This window comes from Lepisma saccharinum, chromosome 21 (genome assembly GCF_977018435.1).
Source record: "Lepisma saccharinum chromosome 21, izLepSacc3.1, whole genome shotgun sequence".
NCBI lineage: Eukaryota > Metazoa > Arthropoda > Insecta > Zygentoma > Lepismatidae > Lepisma > Lepisma saccharinum.
The window spans coordinates 3,357,241-3,376,942 of record NC_139249.1 but is presented as its reverse complement, the minus strand read 5'-3'; the positions used below and the strand labels follow the sequence as shown (position 1 = coordinate 3,376,942).

General features: G+C 37.7%; 1 protein-coding gene across 2 annotated transcripts in view; it reads right to left on the bottom strand.

The window, feature by feature from the left end:
• Sec15 (exocyst complex component Sec15) overlaps positions 1-19,702 on the bottom strand; it is a 79,236-nt gene that overhangs the window by 8,510 nt on the left and 51,024 nt on the right. For both annotated transcript variants that reach the window (XM_083143146.1, XM_083143147.1), the window contains exons 14-16: positions 9,682-9,916; positions 6,518-6,659; positions 2,649-2,835 (exon numbers count right to left, since the gene is read on the bottom strand). In XM_083143146.1, the coding sequence (XP_082999272.1) occupies positions 2,649-2,835; positions 6,518-6,659; positions 9,682-9,916 (564 nt within the window). The remainder of the gene's footprint in view (positions 1-2,648; positions 2,836-6,517; positions 6,660-9,681; positions 9,917-19,702) is intronic.

The following is a 19,702-nucleotide window of genomic DNA, read 5'->3' as shown; positions in this document are numbered from 1 at the left end:
TTAAAAAAAACAAAAACACACACAAACAGCACAATAAGAAACACACTAACAGTTCCTCTAAACTTTCGATTCCACCTCAGAATCATCATCATCATCATGAGCGCTAGTGGAACTTGAACCACGTCCCCTTCATGGTCTCTCGACCAGCCCTGATGACTAGGGCCCGGAACTTTATGTCCTATAAAACTGTAAAATATGTATGTAATTATGTCATAAAAATTGAAAAATATGTCAGAAAAAGGTAGAAATATTCTCAGTAAATAAAAAAAAAATATGCACAACAGTACTTTCAAATTTCTCATAATACGGGATTCAGTATCTTCCAGGGAAGATCGACTAGGATGGGGGTGGAGTATTAAATGAAGCCAGAATCCTGCACAACAATGAGAGAACACTTTCCTTCAATAATGTTTGATTGGCTATTAATTGTCGGCGGGATAAAAAAAAGGGGGGTATTATTGTTCTATTTTTAGTTGGTAAGAAAAGACTGCATCTGCTTGTAAATTCTTCGTTCATAATTTCCTTATCCTGGCATCGATAATATGAAATATCAGTTGCGCTTAATATACGAAGAAAAATTATAAAATAACAGAGTATATGCAAGACAATTACGAAATTATACAGAAATATGTCTTATTACGAGAAAATTGAAGAAATAACAGTTGGGCTGAAAAGTTTGTAGGCTGACTCATAGATGGCGTTACTAGAATTAAATCCATGTGATTTTTACTTAGTACTAACCTTCAAAAGATACGTGTATAAATTTCACAGCTGCCGGATAATTAGTTCGTGAGATATAGCATTGTGAGTGAAGCAGCTTTTGTTATTGTGAAAAAATGGATAAAAAAGAATTTCGTGTGTTAATAAAGCATTGCTTTTGGCAAAAAAAAAAAAAAAAAAAAATACTGTTGAAGCCAAGGCTTGGCTTGATAAACATTATTCGGACTCTGCACCAGGAAAATCAACCGTTGAGAAGTGGTTTGCTAAATTTAAACGAGGCGAAATGAGCATCGAAGATGATGCACGCAGTGGACGCCCCAAAGATGCTGTTACCGACGAAAACATCAAAAAAGTCCACAAAATAATTCTAAATGATCGTAAAGTGAAGTTGATCGAGATAGCTGAGACTTTAAAAATATCAAAGGAACGTGTTCGACATATTGTGCATGAATATTTGAACATGTGAAAGCTGTGTGCAAAATGGGTGCCGCACGTGCTCACAATCGATCAAAAGCAACAACGTTTTGATGATTCGGAGCAATGTTTAGCGATATTCAACCGTAATAAACACGTATTTTTCCGTCGATATATTACAATGGATGAAACATGGCTCCATAACTATACTCCAGAGTCCAATCGACAGTCAGCCGAGTGGACTGCACGTGATGAACCGAATCCAAAGCGTGGAAAGACGCAACAGTCGGCTGGCAAGGTTATGGCATCAGTATTCTGGGATGCGCATGGTATTATATTCATCAATTACCTCAAAAAGGGCCAGACCATCAACAGCGATTATTACATAGCGTTGTTGGAGCGTTTAAAGGATGAAATCACAAAAAAACGGCCCCATTTGAAGAAGAAAAAAGTGCTGTTTCATCAAGACAATGCACCGTGTCACAAATCAATGAAAACGATGGCAAAATTATATGAATTAGACTACGAATTGCTTCCCCATCCACCATATTCTCCAGATCTGGCCCCCAGTGACTTTTTCCTGTTTGCAGACCTTAAAAGAATGCTCGCTGGAAAGAAATTTAGCACTGATGAAGAGGTAATCGCCGAAACTGAGGCCTATTTTGAGGCTAAAGAGAAATCGTACTATAAAAATGGCATCGAAAAATTGTATGACCGCTATAATCGTTGTATCGCCCTCGAAGGCAACTATATTGAATAATAAAATCGAATTTTGTCAAAAAAATATTTTTTACTATGTTAGCCTACGAACTTTTCAGCCCAACTGTTATGTTGTAAAAATCCGAAATTGGTAAAATATGTCAAAATATGCTTTATCAAGTTGGTCTATTTCAGCTGATTTTCATAAGATATGTAAAGATCTCACCCCAGTACACGATCCGATCCCAATTAAAAATATGTTATAACATAAAGTCCCGGGCCCTACTGATGACGATTCCGACATGGAATCTAAAGCTTGGAAGAAGTCCTACTACAGTGTTTTTTATCATGCTGTTTGTGTGTTTTTTATTGTTTTTAACAAGTATGTTGCCGGCACGTGACGTAAGAAGTTTTTTACTGACATAAGAAAATATTTCCATCAAAATTTCCTCGCTCAATTTTTAAAACTCATTCATTCATTACTTAACAAGAACCAAAACATACTGTTTCAGAGGACTACAATCTTTTTATCTAGGTTAAAAGCCGAGACTGTATAAGGGCACTGAACACATGCAAGAACAAACACAGAACAACACAACGGTCGTTAATAGCAGACGACACAGACCGAGACACACAGTAAACAACAGCGCACCTAGCAGCAGCCAGAGAACTACAAAACAAAAGACGCATGCCAAGCAACAGTAGAGCAAGTTCCAACGAGGATGGAGTACTAGTTTCTCTGTATTTATATACTACCGAGTTTCTCTTTTCCCAATTATGAAAGAAATCTAGTGCAAACACGCTAGGTAACTTACTTTTCTAATAGAACTATCGCAGTGCAGGGACTAACTTGTTGATATTTGCTATTTTCTTGACCATAATCATGAAAATAAGTAGGCCAATCCCAGGACATGAACAAGTCTAGGAGCTGCCTCAAGTCCGTGAAATTTTGTAATAGAACTCCTTCTTCCATGTCTGGAACTGGCTCAGATGCGGCAAATTCTAGGAAAAAAATATATAACGTGAGAACGTATTAAAACAATGTATCTCAAATGTAACTAGTTTGCATAAAACTACAAAACTAAGATATTCATATTGTTATGCGGAAAACATGGTTAAAAATTACATGAAAAACCACTGTGCCCGTGTTGTAGCTTCTTTCGATTTTCAACTTATCAATTTCAAAGGTCCATTGCCTTCATTGTCTGAGGTGTCTCGGATGCAAATTACAGTGCATGCATGGGAAAGAAGCCTATTCGTCTTAGTTAATAGTAGCATCCTACAGGGTTGTTTGCTTTATATCCGACCATTTTTGACAGGTACTCACCTTAAGAGATACCGCACAGCCACCACCAATCATGTTCTATTGGACACCCAGCATTGTGAACTATCGCCTGGCATCGCAGTTTCCATTGCAGCAAGCTCCGGTGCAGGACAGGCATGAGAATTCTGTCAGACTCCTCCCTGCAAGCTTTCCATAGACCATCCAGGGTGCGCGTGCGGGGATGTTGAAGACGTCAGAATGCACAAAAATCCATTGGACTGGCATCTGGGCTTTTCACAGGAATGTCTTCAAATGACACGAATTCCTAATTCCTCTGCCATTTCCTGATAAAAATGTAGTGATGTTCTGGCGGTATGACTCGAAACCTTGTCCATATGGATCATCACCTGGTTCGCGTCCATTCCATACAATTGTGGGATGTCTCTCCAATAGATAGGTGTCAGAATGGAGTCTTGGAAGTATCTGGCATTCACCTTCACGTTTTTGTCCACCTTGCGTATCATCAACTTACCCTCATATCCAAATCCCGTCACAACCATAAAGCCACGAGGGAAACTTTCCCTGCACTGACGAACAAAGTTGCTACGCCCCTTGCCGTCAATGTCACGGTATGTGATAGCCCGAATGTGACCACCAGCAGTGACACTTTGCTTGCAGCCCTTCTCCTGGTGCTTTTCGTGGGTGAATGTTTCGCAAGGAGAGCCTGTTGTGTGTAACGTGCCTCAATAGCTTTCGCAGTAGTCACCCCGAGTGTTTCACAATGCGTGCGTATTGGTTGATTTTCGGCGCCATTTGATAACATTCACTACCAACACTCACGCACCTACAAGGTCAGACACAACACTGCTCCCGCCAGCAGACCCATAGTTCCAGCATGATACGCCAGGTGGCAGCACCGAATCAAAAATGGTCGGATATAAAGCGAACAACCTTCTGTATTAGCTTGTTTTAGCAATGATTTTTTTTTATTCATCACAATTGCATATCTCAATACAGTTGAAGCTCAATTTATGTTTACAATTTGTATCCATGTAACACACTCACCTTGGACCCAATACAATACTTTCCCCCTGATTTGAAGGTTTCAAAACCTCCGACAGGAGCATTTTAGCAAAGAAATTCCATGACATTTTCATGTTTTACAAGCAAAAATTAAAATATATTTGCAGACCGATCTGTAAATAAACAAAAGACTATAAAAATTATAGGGATGGGCTGAAATGGAATTTTGACCGACTGATATTACAGATATAAAATTTGCCAATAACTGATATTTTACCACGGGAGTGCAATGCAAAAGAAGTTGCATATTTAGAAATTTACTTTTAAAAACCTAGGGCATGTACATTAAATGTTTATGTTCATTAAAAATTGTAACAAGATTACAGAATATAAATTATAGATCATGAGATAATTTTACCAACAAACCAATTACAGTATACCGATTTATTTATTTATTTGCTTTATTTTACCATGCTCTTTGTGCCACTTTTGGCTAATTTGCGAAGATGTGGATGTGTGATGATGTGATGAAATTGATGAAGAGACACTCGCAAACAATCAAGCCCAGGCCGGGATTCGGACCCCTGGCATCGTAGCACGACGTGCTAACCACTCTACCACAGGGGGTGGCAATTACAGTATACTATATTGGCCAATACCAATGGGGTACTGACTGATCTGTCCCACCCATAAGAAAAACACAATATATCGTAGCAAGAGGTTGGTTAAAGAAAGCCTGGAATTTTTCATTCTCAAATCTTGGCAAGTACGAGGAGTCAAATGAAAACCTTAAAAGTGTCATAAAATGTTTAACATTTATGCTATTGTGATGAGATTTGGTGGTGCTGTTGCTCGTACTTTACTTTCTCTCCAAGAGGTGGTAGAAGAGTGTTGGTGACCAGTTGTCGTTGTAGGAGCAGTTTCAAGATGGCCACCCTGCTACCAAGGAAGAACAGCGTTCTGTGATCAGATTTTTGACGAGTGAGGGTATTAAATCTATGGATATTCATCGTAGAATGAAGATGCAGTATGGTGAAGCTTGTGTGTCACAGGAACAGATATATGAGTGGAGTAGGAAATGTAGAAGTGGTGTGTGACATCTTTTGCAGATGCTCCTCGCCCAGGCCAAGCACATCGAGTTGTGACACCGGAGAATATAGTGGCTGTTGAGACCCTTCTATGGGATAATCGTTGAGTGACTGTGGATGAAATAGCTGCCATTATAGGTATTAGTCATGGTTCAGCACATATAACATCATTCATGACGTGCTCCTGTTTCGTAAAGTGTTGGCCAGGTGGGTACCACGTCATCTGACAGACGAGCTGAAAATGTGACGTGTTGATGCGTGTGAGGAACTTTTGCAGTGCTCCAAACAAGACGGTAATGACCTTTTTAAGAGACTTGGAACTGGAGATGAAACATGGGTCCATTATTACATTACCGAAACAAAGAAAACAAGCATGAAATGGCGCCATTCATCTTCCCCTAAACCCAAAAAAGTTTCGTTCACAAGCATCTGCCGGTAAGGTCATGCCGACCCTTTTCTGGGACCAAAACGGCGTTATTCTGGAGCACTACACGCCTAGGGAACACCCAGTAACGAGTGCTTCATATTGTCATCTCATGAAGAACCATCTGAAACCAGCAATAAGGTCAAAGCGACGCGGACTACTGTCGTCAGGTGTCATTTTGCAGCATGACAATGCTAAGCCACGTACTGCCTGAATGACTGTTGCGACAATTAACGACTTGCATTTTGAGTGCCTACCCCATCCTCCTTACTCCCCAGATTTGGCCCCAGGTGATTACCACTTGTTTGGACCACTTAAAGAGGGCCTAGGAGGACAGAAGTTCCGTTCTGATGACGAGGTCAAAGAGATGTGGTTATGCAGCCAACCAAAATACTTTTTTCCTGAGGCATACAAGCACTTTGTAAATGATGGGAAACTTGCATTCAACGTGGAGGGGATTATGTAGAAAAATTATAACCATTTGTTTCACTTCCACTGAATACATACATATTTACAGCACTTTTAAGGCTTTCATTTGACTCACCATCCTACAAAAAAATGCATGATTTTCCCCAATTTTTCTATATTTCCCAGGATTTTCAGAACAGCCATGCTTCTGTAAAACATATCATCATGGTTTCAAAGTACTGGATACGCTAAATAGCATAGCAAACTACTCTAAAAATTATAAAAAATTGCATATTATTAAAGTATCATCCAATGACTGAGAAAACTCCGATACGTAAACAACTGAATCCTTCCTGTGTTACAGTTGTGAGAAAATGCAGTGAAAAAGAATGTGACCAATATTTTGGCACAGCAGTACGAAGGAAGTTTTTAGAAAAACAATAATAATCACATGGAATTTTTTTAAAAAATACTTACGTTCACACTGGATAACATCCAAGTTTACTTGCTGCAAAGCTCCCATTGATATCTGCTTTACCTCATCGCTAAGGATCATTTTCATCACTGATTTGGCAATGTGTTCGCAAGCAGATCGACATGCTTGCTGTGCTACTTCAGGCTAGAAGAAGACATTAAGAAAACTATAACATCTGTCAAAATTTTACACTTACACAAAGTCTAAATTTGCTTCTTTTTTCCAAAATTTAAAAAGCATCACTTTAAATTCTAGCATGGTTATAGAGAATTACTCAAGTTTTGTGAACTTTGATTTATGTAGCAAATTCCATTTGTTGTAAAACTTGTGTTTCCTTGAAGTTTTGACACATCTTTTGAGAGAGATGCAATTATTACATTGTTTAAGTGTAAATCAAGAAACGCAGTGATCTAGATGGTAGGGCATCTGGCTGCCATGGAAACGACCCCAGGTTCGGGGTCCAATTCCCAGGGTGGGTTATTTCAGGTGGAAATTCTTCAATGATCCTGCATGGAGTGCCTCTGGGGTTCACCCAGCCAGTGCATGACAACTAAGATTGTGCATGTGTGGGATTCCACTTCCACACACCCATATGCCATCACGACATGCTGCTTAAGTGTGTATGTAAATCAAAGTTAACAAAATGATTGTGGTTAAAGTACACGACTGCAAAGAATGGTAAAATTATCGGTAATGGAATTTTTAATTGTTTGTAGAAATTACACTTAAATTATATGATTCTTTAATTTACTTTAGTGCATGTCATTAAAAAAGTTATAACTAGACCTCGGATTTTTAGGTTCTAAAATGTATCTTAGGCTCCTAAAATAGGTTGTAAAAATCCAAAAGTAGGTTCTAAAAATTCTAAAAATCCTAAAGTAGGTTCTAAAAATCCTAAAATAGGTTCTAAAAATCCTAAAATAGGTTCTAAAAATCCTACAATAGGTTCTAAAAATCCTAAAATATGTTCTAAAAATCCTAAAGTAGGTTCTAAAATCCTAAAATAGGTTCTAAAAATTCTAAAATAGGTTCTAAAAATTCTAAAGTAGGTTCTAAAAATCCTAAAGTAGGTTCTAAAAATCCTAAAATAGGTTCTAAAAATCCTAAAGTCGGTTCTAAAAATCCTAAAGTCGGTTCTAAAAATCCTAAAATAGGTTCTAAAAATTTTAAATTAGGCTAGAAAAATCATGAAGTAGGTTCTAAAAACCTTAAAATGGTACAAAATTCCTGAAAAATTCAGATTATTTACAATTGTTAAACACAAAATTTTACAAGAACTATAATTAATTTTTAATAGGTATACACAACAACCAAATATTAATTTTCTTACCAAATTTTAATTTCTTTACATCACTTTCAATGCGTGAATTTTGGTAAAACATGAAAAAAAAAAAAAAAAAAAAAAAGTACAAGCAGAGCAAAAAGTACGAGGGAACTGCTTCTCTAATCACAACCACTGTGCGCAGGGTAACGTCAAGACATCTTGTTTTCTTTAGAGCTTTGAAAAACATTACGGAGGGAGGGAAATCGACAGAAAACATAATCCAAACATTTTACAATACATTTTAATTATTATTTTCTTTTTCCTTGTCTTTTCTTTCATGCAAAGTACCATAAAAATTCCTTCATTTTTTGATTAACTTACTTCAACCGCATTGCACATTAGTGTCGCCACCTTGAATGGAATACTGCTGTCATATTCAGAAACTGCAGAATTTAAGCTTTACAATGATATACAGGGTGACCGGTAATTAGATGTATTCCCTGAAAGGGGTTAAAGTAGAGACAATTTGCAATAAATTTGACCATATGATACCCCGTCCGAAAATTAGTAGTTTTCGAGATAATCGAATTTCAATTGTTTTTTTAAAAAATGACAATTTTCCACATAAATAGGTGAATTGAGAAAAAACTGCTCATTGTATGGAACTTATTTCAGCGTTTTCTGATAGCTAACAAATAAGTGGTTCGTTGAAAAAAAAGTTTTTCCCAAATAACAATCACATGTAAGAACCGGGTGGGTCTAAACTTACAAGTGATTATAAAAAAAATCACTCTTAGTTTACTTGGCAACGTATTAATAACAAAAATGGTATGACACGAAGCGTACAAATTACTTAAATTACTTCCTTGTTACATCTGCTATCCAACAAGGTACAAATGTTGCTAACATTCACATTTGTGTACAAGAAATAATACTTCATTCATCTTCATGTGAATGGAAGCCTTGCGACTTTTACATTTGGAGCCACATGACAAGACACTGGTAAACTCGTAAGAAGAGCTCAGGGATAGGATCTTAACGGCTGGTCAACACATCAAGGACACCATCACATCACAAGTTAAGAGACCAAATGTCCGTAAAAACCTGCGTGCCTGCATTCGTAAGGGAGGTGCCCACTTTGAGCAAGACGTGTAATGTTCTTTAATTGTAATGTTCATTGATATCCATTCACATGAAGATGAATGAAGTATTATTTCTTGTACACAAATGTGAATGTTAGCAACATTTGTACCTTGTTGGATAGCAGATGTAACAAGGAAGTAATTTAAGTAATTTGTACGCTTCGTGTCATACCATTTTTGTTATTAATACGTTGCCAAGTAAACTAAGAGTGATTTTTTTTATAATCACTTGTAAGTTTAGACCCACCCGGTTCTTACATGTGATTGTTATTTGGGAAAAACTTTTTTTTCAACGAACCACTTATTTGTTAGCTATCAGAAAATGCTGAAATAAGTTCCATACAATGAGCAGTTTTTTCTCAATTCACCTATTTATGTGGAAAATTGTCATTTTTTAAAAAAACAATTGAAATTCGATTATCTCGAAAACTACTAATTTTCGGACGGGGTATCACATGGTCAAATTTATTGCAAATTGTCTCTACTTTAACCCCTTTCAGGGAATACATCTAATTACCAGTCACCCTGTATAACATGATAGGGTTCCGTAAACACGAAAAATAAATGCAAGTGTCACAAAATCATGGAATGACCCTTTAAAGTTTCGGCAGAAAGAGATACTTCATGTTGGCTGTCCAAATTATTCCATGCATAATACACACCACAGTTTTTAGGGGCAAAAATTTTGCAAAAAGTGCACATTATACATGAGTAAATACGGTATGTTCATAGTGTGAATATAATAAGAAACTGTACTTACAGGAAGATTAGTAAAAGAGAGGAATATGCTTTGCAAAAATGCAATGAGATCAGTTATGTAGCTGGATGCATGTCCCTGTGGTTCCCCTAGCAGCCAGTCGTAGTTCTCCAGCTCCAGAAACTCAGCCAGTTTATTCTTTAGCTTCTCGCATATCTGTCGCTCAGCATCGTCCCTTGCCACGCGGAACATCGTCTGACTTTGGTTCTGGGAACTCTGGTGAACCTCTTTCGGTGAGCTGCAAAAAATACAACGTACGTTTGTGTTATTTTAAGTGTGAAGCATGGTCTTTAGGGGGTGACATAGTAGGCACAGTACATGCCAGGGATCCCAGGTTCCAATTCCAATCTGGGCATGGATGGCCCTTCGACAATATCATCACTCATTTCATCATCGTGATTAACCAAAAAAGGCAGAAAAGTGATGCTAAATAACAAAAATTAAATCAAATGGTCTTTAGAGGCAAGTCGATGTCTTCTGGTGTATCAGCATCAGAAAGTATTGGTTGTAATTTATTTACTGATGCCAGTCAATACTTTTGTGGCATTTAGGTTTCTTGCAAGGTCTGCAAAACATATGGATGATGTGAGATGTGAAGAGAGACAGGAATGCCATATTCAAACACACTAGAGAAACGGGACATAAAGTAGAATAGGATTCGGCTAGGCAAATAGGAAAAGAGAAGAGAGAACTAGTGAGAAAATAGGAGGCCAAAGAAATAAAGAAGACATCATGAATTGGAATGGCAGACTCAAGATAAACAAGGAATGGAAGAATGTGTTAAGAGAAAGTTGAAAGGATGAAAAGGAAGGAAGAAAAAAGTAGAAGAACGAACAAGGAAGAAAGAGAAGAGAAGAAGTCCAGGGGAGGCAGTATTCATCTATACCCAAAAGGCAGGAGGGGTGGGGGAATGATAAACAGGTAGTTCTAGACTCTTGCTAATCTTGACCTGTCAATCACCTGTCAGTGTGGTAGGCCCATTAGTCAACTGTGAAGAGGCGATGTGTATTTATTTCCTTTGGAGAAATCGTCCAAGATAAGGACTGTCACGATGATTTGTTTTTGTGTGGTTAGTCACCCTGCTATGTGTATGTAATCTTTCTGTATCTGTATTTCGTCATTTTAGTTTAGTTCTTCGTCTGAGGAAGACAGGGTTGAAACGTTACTTGTTAAGTGTTTTTATTTCTTAATAAATCTGCCTTGGGTCAGCAACTTAGCGTTTTTAATATGGAAACAAGGCTGATTATATTACTACTGGAAGTTTTGCAAAATTAGAAATTTCCATTTATTTTGTACCAATATTATGTGGAAAAAACTATTTTGTGATTACAATGTAACATCCATATTCTTGATGTTTCAATACTTCAAACATGCATGTTTGTCATAAGCTACATTGGGTGTAGAGCAATTTCAGAAAAAAAGTCAACCTTGATGGTCAAAATTATGTATCAGTGAAGAGCAATGTGCTCTACATTGTTTCAGCTTGTGAATATACAACACATGAGTTTCTAAGCCAGGGTGGCTACAAACAAGCAGAAATTAAATTCCCTGACTTTTCCAGGTTTTCCAGGACAAAATTTACATTTTTCCCTGACAATTACAAACTAAACTTAATCGATGTTTTTGCAAATGGAAATAATAAACTCATACAGATCCATGTATCGTTTTGCCAAGTACCAATATTATCTTCTATTAAATTGGCTTAATTTCTCTATTCTCTATGATTTGAATTCAAACTGCAAAATAGTGAATTTGGAAAATTATTAAAATTCACAACCTAATGAAGGATTATGGAATTTTGTCACACACAATAAGTTTAAAATAAAATACTTGATTATTTTTAAAGTTACGACTAAATGAGATAAGAGTAAAGAGTGATTGATTAAGAAATACAATTTGTAATTTATCATTCTCCTTATACATTCTCGGTATTATATGTTGATATTTCCACTGAGGTTTGGAACCCTATGCTTGCAAAAACTATGAGTGCGGACTCATTTTTCAATGCATAAAGCTACTTCTCTCTTCTCTGTAAAGCAAACAACTTAACTCTTGCATATAAGTGAAACAACTGAATCGAACAAAAGAAAGTGTCATATTTCCTTACATTATAGATGGGATTTCTGCTTCAGTACAGTATATCCAAGTGAAGTACTGTGAAACTGACAACATGCAGTTATACCAATAATGCTGACGAAAAGGGTATGTAAGTATTAGAAATTTAACGCAAGGAATTTATAGAATTGCATTGTATAGGTACCTGATTGAGCTAACCAACACATTAAAACAGGAACACTCTAATAATAAAAGCTTCTGAAAGTTCATATACGAGGGGCATCCTGAAAAAAGCTCCAATGGTGCCTATACGCAGCACTAGTGGTCGGAGAGCGACACACACACACATGAAGGCAGGAAGAAGTGGCATGTAGCTGTAATCTGGTACAGTTGCAATGCAGCAGGTTTAGGACAGTTCTAGGTTAAAGATTGCAGCTCTCATAAAGTCTCCCACCGACTGCGATGTAGCCTACATTGCATGCTCAGAATTTGGCACAGAGCCACCAGCAATCGTGTGAGTTGTGCAGACCGGACGTCGTGAGTGATAGTATGGTCAGACGATGGTGCAGACAATTCACGGAAGGTCAATCAAATGTACACAAACCCCTAACAGCTGAGTACACACGGGCCCTTTGCATCACTTCAGGTGAGAGATCTTAGACCACTCCCTGTACAGCCCTGGCCTTGAATGTACCAACTTTCATCTCTTTGTTTAACTGAAGAGGTTTCTGGCAGGGCAAGGATTTGACAGCTACATTGCGGTAGAGATAGTTCCAGTCTTTGCTGTCAGACACTTATACCATGGGCATACAAAGTTTAGTGCCATGCTACGACAAATGACAGAACAACGGTGGTGATTATGCCGAAAATTAGGTTAGGACTCACTGTTACTAATGCAATAAATTACAACTGATATTCTTGTTTTATTTATGCCTAATCGGTACGGACCTTGATATTTTGTTATTTTTTTTCAAATTGGTGTATTTTCTTATTTTTTACTTTATGGTCTTATTTTTCCCAAAATTCACATTTTCATTTTAGCGCATTTTCTGGCAAATATCTGAAATTATACCTTCATGGTGTTTTTAAACTACTGTTTCAAATTGTAAGTCACATGGCTTACGCCTCTTCGCGAGAGTTTGATATCTTGAAAGTTATTTTGGGAAAGTTATTTTCCATACCCTTTATTCATTTTAAGAGTGGCCTGGAGGTTGGCATGAAAGTAGTTTCCTGGCCCGATGCGATACAGAGACACCTAGCGACATATCAGAGGACTAGGAAGAGAACCTTCCTCCCTTCACCACCCCCTCCCCTCTGCGTGACTCCCGCAGTGAGGTTTCCAGGAAAAGGACACCCACCTGTTTCTTTTCATTCTGGTTTCGGAGGCTAAAATTTCTCCACTGGCAAAACAATTCGCATTTCAATGCTTGCTGGCTGACTCTTGCATGGAACGAGAAGAGTGGCAGGCTCCCGAGACAGAACCTTCATCGCTGAAGTTTTGATTGAATAAATTTGGTTGATTACAGTGGCTACTATAATTATGTTGAATTTTCTTGTTGAGGTTAGAATTATCAATTGAGAGTAAAGAAGGAAAGAAGGAGGTAGAGAATATCAGTTGAAAGAAAGTATTTTTTTTAAGGGGGTGTTCTTTTATACAAAATCAATATATAATAATAATGATAATAATAAGGCAAGAATTAGTAACAATTATTATTTCAACTATTAACGAATCGAGTCCCTATTAGAGATGGGCAGGAGCGAATTTAAAAAGGGGAAACGTGGACATGCGTAATAACATATGGAAAAACTAAAAAGGAGAAAGACGGACAAAACAATGTAACAAAATGTACAGTAGTAACAAAGATGTCAGGAAACAATAGTATAATATTGAACATACACTTTGATGAAGTAGTTTTCTTTGTTATGATCTGAATTAAGTCCCTTTGCACAGTTCTCATCGTTGGAGTTCACAGCAGCTTTAATCGGCCAATATTGATTGATTTTGTTTATTTTACTTCGCCTTTCTGCCACTATTGGCTAATGATGATATGATGTAATCGATGAAGAGACGCTCACGAAGGACACATATGCCCAGACCGGATTCGAACCCGGAACCACTGGCGTCGTAGCGAAATGAGATAAATACTCCGCCACGGGGCCGGCTAATCGGCCTAGGGTGGGGACAAACTCTCAGTGGTGATGGGAATCCCCTGTGGAAACATATGACCAGTTCCTGCATCACATTAGTTGCTTTCTCCTATTGTGATTTTTCCCAATGTTAATTGATTGCTTCCCAAGTGAAATTTCAGTCCAACTAATGATAGTATGATCTTCCAAGGTCAGCACTATACCTGTTATGAAGAATTCGAAGTAATAATTTGTCAAGTTAGAAAGTCAGCAAAAATTATGTTTTTATACTAAATTTTACATTAATTGAAGATTTGCAAAGAAACAGTAAACCTTTTTGTTGGTTGATTGATTTAGTGTTTTAAGTCCACTTTATGCACAGTAAGGCTAAGAGGGGCTGGACCTACAGTTTAAAGTTGAATCCGAACCACTATGTGCCTCCACCGGGTATCGAACCTTGAACCCCTTGATTACAAGGCAACGACACTACCACTGCACCATCGGGGAGGCCAGTGTAAACCTTTTCGTAATCGTTCCACTCCAAAAACAGATGTTTCTGTAAGAGCCACATCAAGTTTGTTTGGAGGTAGTGATGTTCTATGACACACACACACACACGCATATATCTCCTCAACAGGTCCTATAGACCAGCAATGTCAAACTCAATTCGTGAGTAGGGCCGCATAACGATAATGTCAAAACTATCCGGGCCACACATCTAGAACCCCAACACCTTAAAATCCAGAACTAAGTGGTTCGACCCAAGGGGGCCGAAGGGAGGGGGGATTCCAGTGATTATTATTGCAGCATCGATATGTAAATTATATAGACCTCCCCCCATATTTTTTCATGGTTATAGTATTTTACATGTTACTTTCGAGTATAAATTGGTTACAATTGTAACTGTTTGTTTGCAATTATAGTTTCGTTTCGCACAGATTTCACTGGTTTTTTTTTAACAAGCTTCTCAAAAGTGTGCAATAAGTTTTTTGTTAGCATGAAACTCTTAATGCAGACAACAAATGTTTTGTCAGTCATTCTTGATCATTCGGCTGTTTCATTAATCTTCATTATGGAAAACAACTTTTCACCAAGGCAAGTGCAACCAAAATTAATAAAATTTCTACAGCAAAATAGCTTATTCGAGGATCCTGCTATGGGAGATATAAGAAAAATCAAGGATAGCCCACCTATACGAGTTGCACTGCAATTAAATAAGTTCCATTCGAAGTCAGGACTTGCACACGCATCATCAAAAGAAAAGGGAGCAGAGCAGAACAAGATTATTGACCTTCGCACCCTTTGAAGTCTTGAAACCTGTTTCCAACTTCATCACGTAGTATTTTTACTGTGGACAAATATTCCTGTCATTCCTAGTATTCCTGAGAAGTTGGGAAGGACAAATTATAACTTTATTAAAAAGTTTTAATATAACGGAAGACTGTAACTTTGCAAAATGACCTCCACTTCCTTCAAAATATCAACTCTTGTGTCACGGGGAGGAATCATTCAAGTAGTTTTACTGTCATATCGAGATAAGAATCGCATCCACGAATGAAGGGAGCTAACGGAGCTAGCTCACAGACGTGCGTAATTTCACATATTGTGAGGGAAAAGGCAACAACACGAACAAATTTCGCTTTCAATTGTTCATTGACTAAGTCATAAATCCTCTCCTCAACTGTATTTCTGATGTTTTTATTAGCGTTGCTTTTCTGCCACGTTTGCCTAATGGCGACGATGAGGATGAGTAATGATATGATGAAATTGATGAAGGGACACATACAAAGAAAACCCATGCTCAGGCCAGGATTCGAACCCGCAACCTCTGGTGTCGCAACGGGTTGTGCTAACCACTCCGCCACAGATTATGGCAAATTTATTTCGTGATAAAGAAATACTTCTGAATGGATTTATTTTATCAGGGTACAAAAGTTCTACGCTTTTCAGTATTCACTTCACAACAAAAGTAAGCATTTCACTTGAAAAATCTACATTCCTCTTCTATAGTCCTTTTCTTACTCCAACGAAGTTTGGGCAGCGATATGGTTCTCTGAAACTTTTACAGAAACTGGCTTTTCTTCCAGGTAAATCCTTGAAAATCAAGAAACAGACTCATAGGCGACAGAAAGTATGCACGCTGCCCTCCCCCAGCTGGCAAGATATTTTCGTACTTCAGAAGTAACCTGTCAATCACCTTCCTTAGTTGACACAACACCTACTCTATAATGGAATGTATACCTGTGTAGGGAAAATTGGTCAATGTGTTGAAGTTTGGATGAGTCTGGTCTTGTATCACGAGAAAAGAGAAAACGGGATAACTACAAAGGTATAGATAATTTCAAGCATGAAGTGTTAAGTGGGGCCAACGTATGCTGGGGCCTACATGCGGCCCGCGGGCCGCGAGTTTGACTGGCCGAAATATCAGGAGAAAAGTTGTTACGCTTCTCCCAGGAGACTCGAACCTGCGCGCGTCCCGTAGCTGGAGCCCCAGGTACCAAAGTCGGGACCTTTTGACATTATGAGGTTCATCTTTACCATTACGCTATAGAGGAGGCAAAATATATCCGAAACTAAGAAGACATTTTGAATGGACATGTAGAATGTAGGAGGCAGGGTTCGCGCTGAAGAGGAAGAAGACTGAATTCTCCCTCCCCTTTCCTAACCTGTACATCTCTAATGTAATTCTCAACCAAGCCAAGAATCTTGTCCTTCTACATTTTATGTCGCTTTTGTTATTGTTAATGAAGAATTCAAATTAATAATTTCTTTAAATCTCAAGTTAGCAAGTCAGCCAAAATTATGTTTTTATACTAAATTTTACATTAATTGAAGATTTGCAAAGAAACAGTAGACCTTTTCATGATCTTTCCACTCCAAAAACAAATATTTTGTAAGAGTCACATCAAGTTTATGATTGGAAGTAGTGAAGTTCTAGGAACCACACACACATATATGTAAGCAACAACAATAGTAGGCTATTGTAATTTGGAGAGGATGTGATTTGTGAGTGGAACAAGCATGGGAATTTAACGAAGTTCCTTTGCGAATCATCAATTGTGTGTGTGTGTGTGTGTACACGTATTTCCTATCTGCACAAAGTACTACATGTGAGGTAAAACTATCGAAATGTAAAAAGAGGAAGCGCTACCACTCTCCCCGCCTTTTCTACATTTTATTCAAATCGAACACGAGGCACGTATCTAGATATATATTTCGGAGGGGCATCCTAACGTAATGTCTCAAAATAATAATATTAATAATGTTAAATTAAAATAAGTATAATTATATTAAATTATTTAATATATTTTTATTACATGAATAGGTAAGAAGGCGGTATAACAACAGTGCAGTATAACATCACGTATTCATTATCTAGCTTACGTGTAGTTAAGGTCGGCAAAATTTGTAAATAAATAGAAACTGCCCTGGCAAGGAAATTAATGTCAAATAGATAAAGAATATAATATTTATTGAGTATGAAAAAATGATGTTAGATCCAGTTGACGAAAGTAAAATTCCTGGTAATATTTTGTTTGCATATTATTATAAGTAGTAATAATTCTTGCATAAATCTTCTTTGGTACTGTCATTCAAAATCGTATTGCTTTCCAATATTCTTGCGGAAATAAACAATTTGCGATTAAACAACAACCTTATTTTCATTACTTAATTGAAGTTATTTTATAATCTCATTATTTTCATTATTTAATTTTTGTACTTGGTAAGTCTTTCGGGGGGAGGTTGGGACACCTGAACCCCCTAAATACGTCCTTCGCGGTAGGGGTCGAGATAAAGTTACTGTGTCACTGGTTGCAATTCACGGTAAATATGCTCTGCTTCTCTACACTCAAACATACACAAACTCATGGCCTTCCTGCTTTCTTGGTTTCTTGCCTGGGAAAGAGGCAATAAATCAAGCTGTGACAGCTACGGGACCTTCTGACGAGGGGACGGAACCCAGCTGTGCAGAGAATTAAAACACCCGCGCGAACTAGCCCTCTCGTCAGCCTGGGGCAATTTTCGAACAGAGACATCTAGTGGCCAAGTGGCGAACTATCATGAATGAAATTCGGCTGAAGCGGCCGTATCTTTCGCCGTCGATAATACATGACATTTTTAAACAATCATTTTGGGCTGTGCAAGTGACTTTTGAAAGAAAAGCCCTCCCTAGCTTAGTCATAGAAGGATTGAGCATTACGTTAGTATGCATCATAATGGCCATTTTCGTTGGTGCTACCCACAAATCCTATAACCATTCTGTGCTTATTTACGTATTTCCTTATGGGAAATTGAAAAAAAATAATGGAATTTGTGCACATTTATCGAACTGAAATTGCATAAATGTGTCATGTACTCAAAGTTTCATAAAGTAAGTTCACATCTACTGCGTGTTTTCCGGCAAATTTTTGTCCTTAAACGTTATATTCAACAAAATGCAAAAAAGCCCATGTTAAATTTAAGCACTTTTCACGGCGACCTTTGCCAAACTCCACCTCCCTCTTAAGGTAAGGATTTTAGATAATGGAATTTTGGTGTGGAGTTAGGGCCCCACACTTTCTTGATCACGGCTGAAGGTGGGGGGGTGATGTGATGTGATCAGCACCACACTCCTGGCTACCTTTATCCCTCAAAGTTTCCTCAAGGTACCAGCTTCATATGATGCTGGGTGGGCACCGGAGCAGTTTGAATAGGTGGAAAACATCCTGGTTCTCCCCTGCAGGGGATCGACTCCGGGTCTCTCGCATAGTGCGCACTTAGCTTGGTAATTCAAAACATATCTCGTGCGACAATTATGAAGATGTGGCTCCTGTGTGACGGTAGATACGCAGTCCATCTCCTGTTAGAACCCTGCCACTTTGCTCTGTGATGCAAATGGTTTTGATAGAAGTTGAAAAAATCGTGGGAAATACATGATTTAATGTGGCTGTCGGAATTATTCCACGTACGTATAACTCTATTTTAGTCTTGAGTAAAATATTGGAAAACTTGCATGTTCTATGTACACAAACATGGCCTAGAAAAGACACGGATGTTGGATTTCATGGAATTTTTCGTTGTTTTAGGACATTTCTTTTTAAAAAATTGCTAAAAATGCCAACAATTCGCATTATTTCGATATTTCGAACAGGCGAACAATGTGTTCAGATATCACTGCACATTCCTAAATATAATTTCGCAGCAATTACAATTTTTCACGGTTTTGGCGTTTGCAACAAATCAATGTACCTACTAATTGGAAATTACTTTCTGGTCACCCCTAGTATAAATCAGTAGATGGAAAGTGAAAATTTAGCAGGGCTGGCAGAGAAAAGTCAATTCTTAAAGGAAGTGATTTGCTGTTATGACTGAATGATTCGAGTAAATACGATATTAAAATATTTACGTATTTATTATTAGTATTTTATTTCATAATATTGGATATTAACTTCACTCAGTGAGAGATTTAAGACCATCTCTCACGAGATTAAACAGACAGGACAGAGAGTGGCGTTAATTTCATTGCAATACTAGTGCTGCAGTAAATTTGAGGTGCCAATTTTTATAACGTTCACCAATGCAGATTTATGTTTCACTTTTTCGTGATAGTATTCAATATATATCCCGTTTGGTTGGATTCTTCTTGATATCTAAGAATATTGCAATGTCATTGTAAACGTATGTTAACTTTGGTATACATATGGTACATATGGTATCATGGTGCTGATTACGAAATGAATGTGCTTCTTGGACCTTCATACTCTTATGTTTGGGTGGAAACTCTTGACACAGGTCTGGAGCAAGCCTGGGAAATTCATATTGATGATCAACCCCCCCCCCAAAAACCCCCTCCGCAAAATAT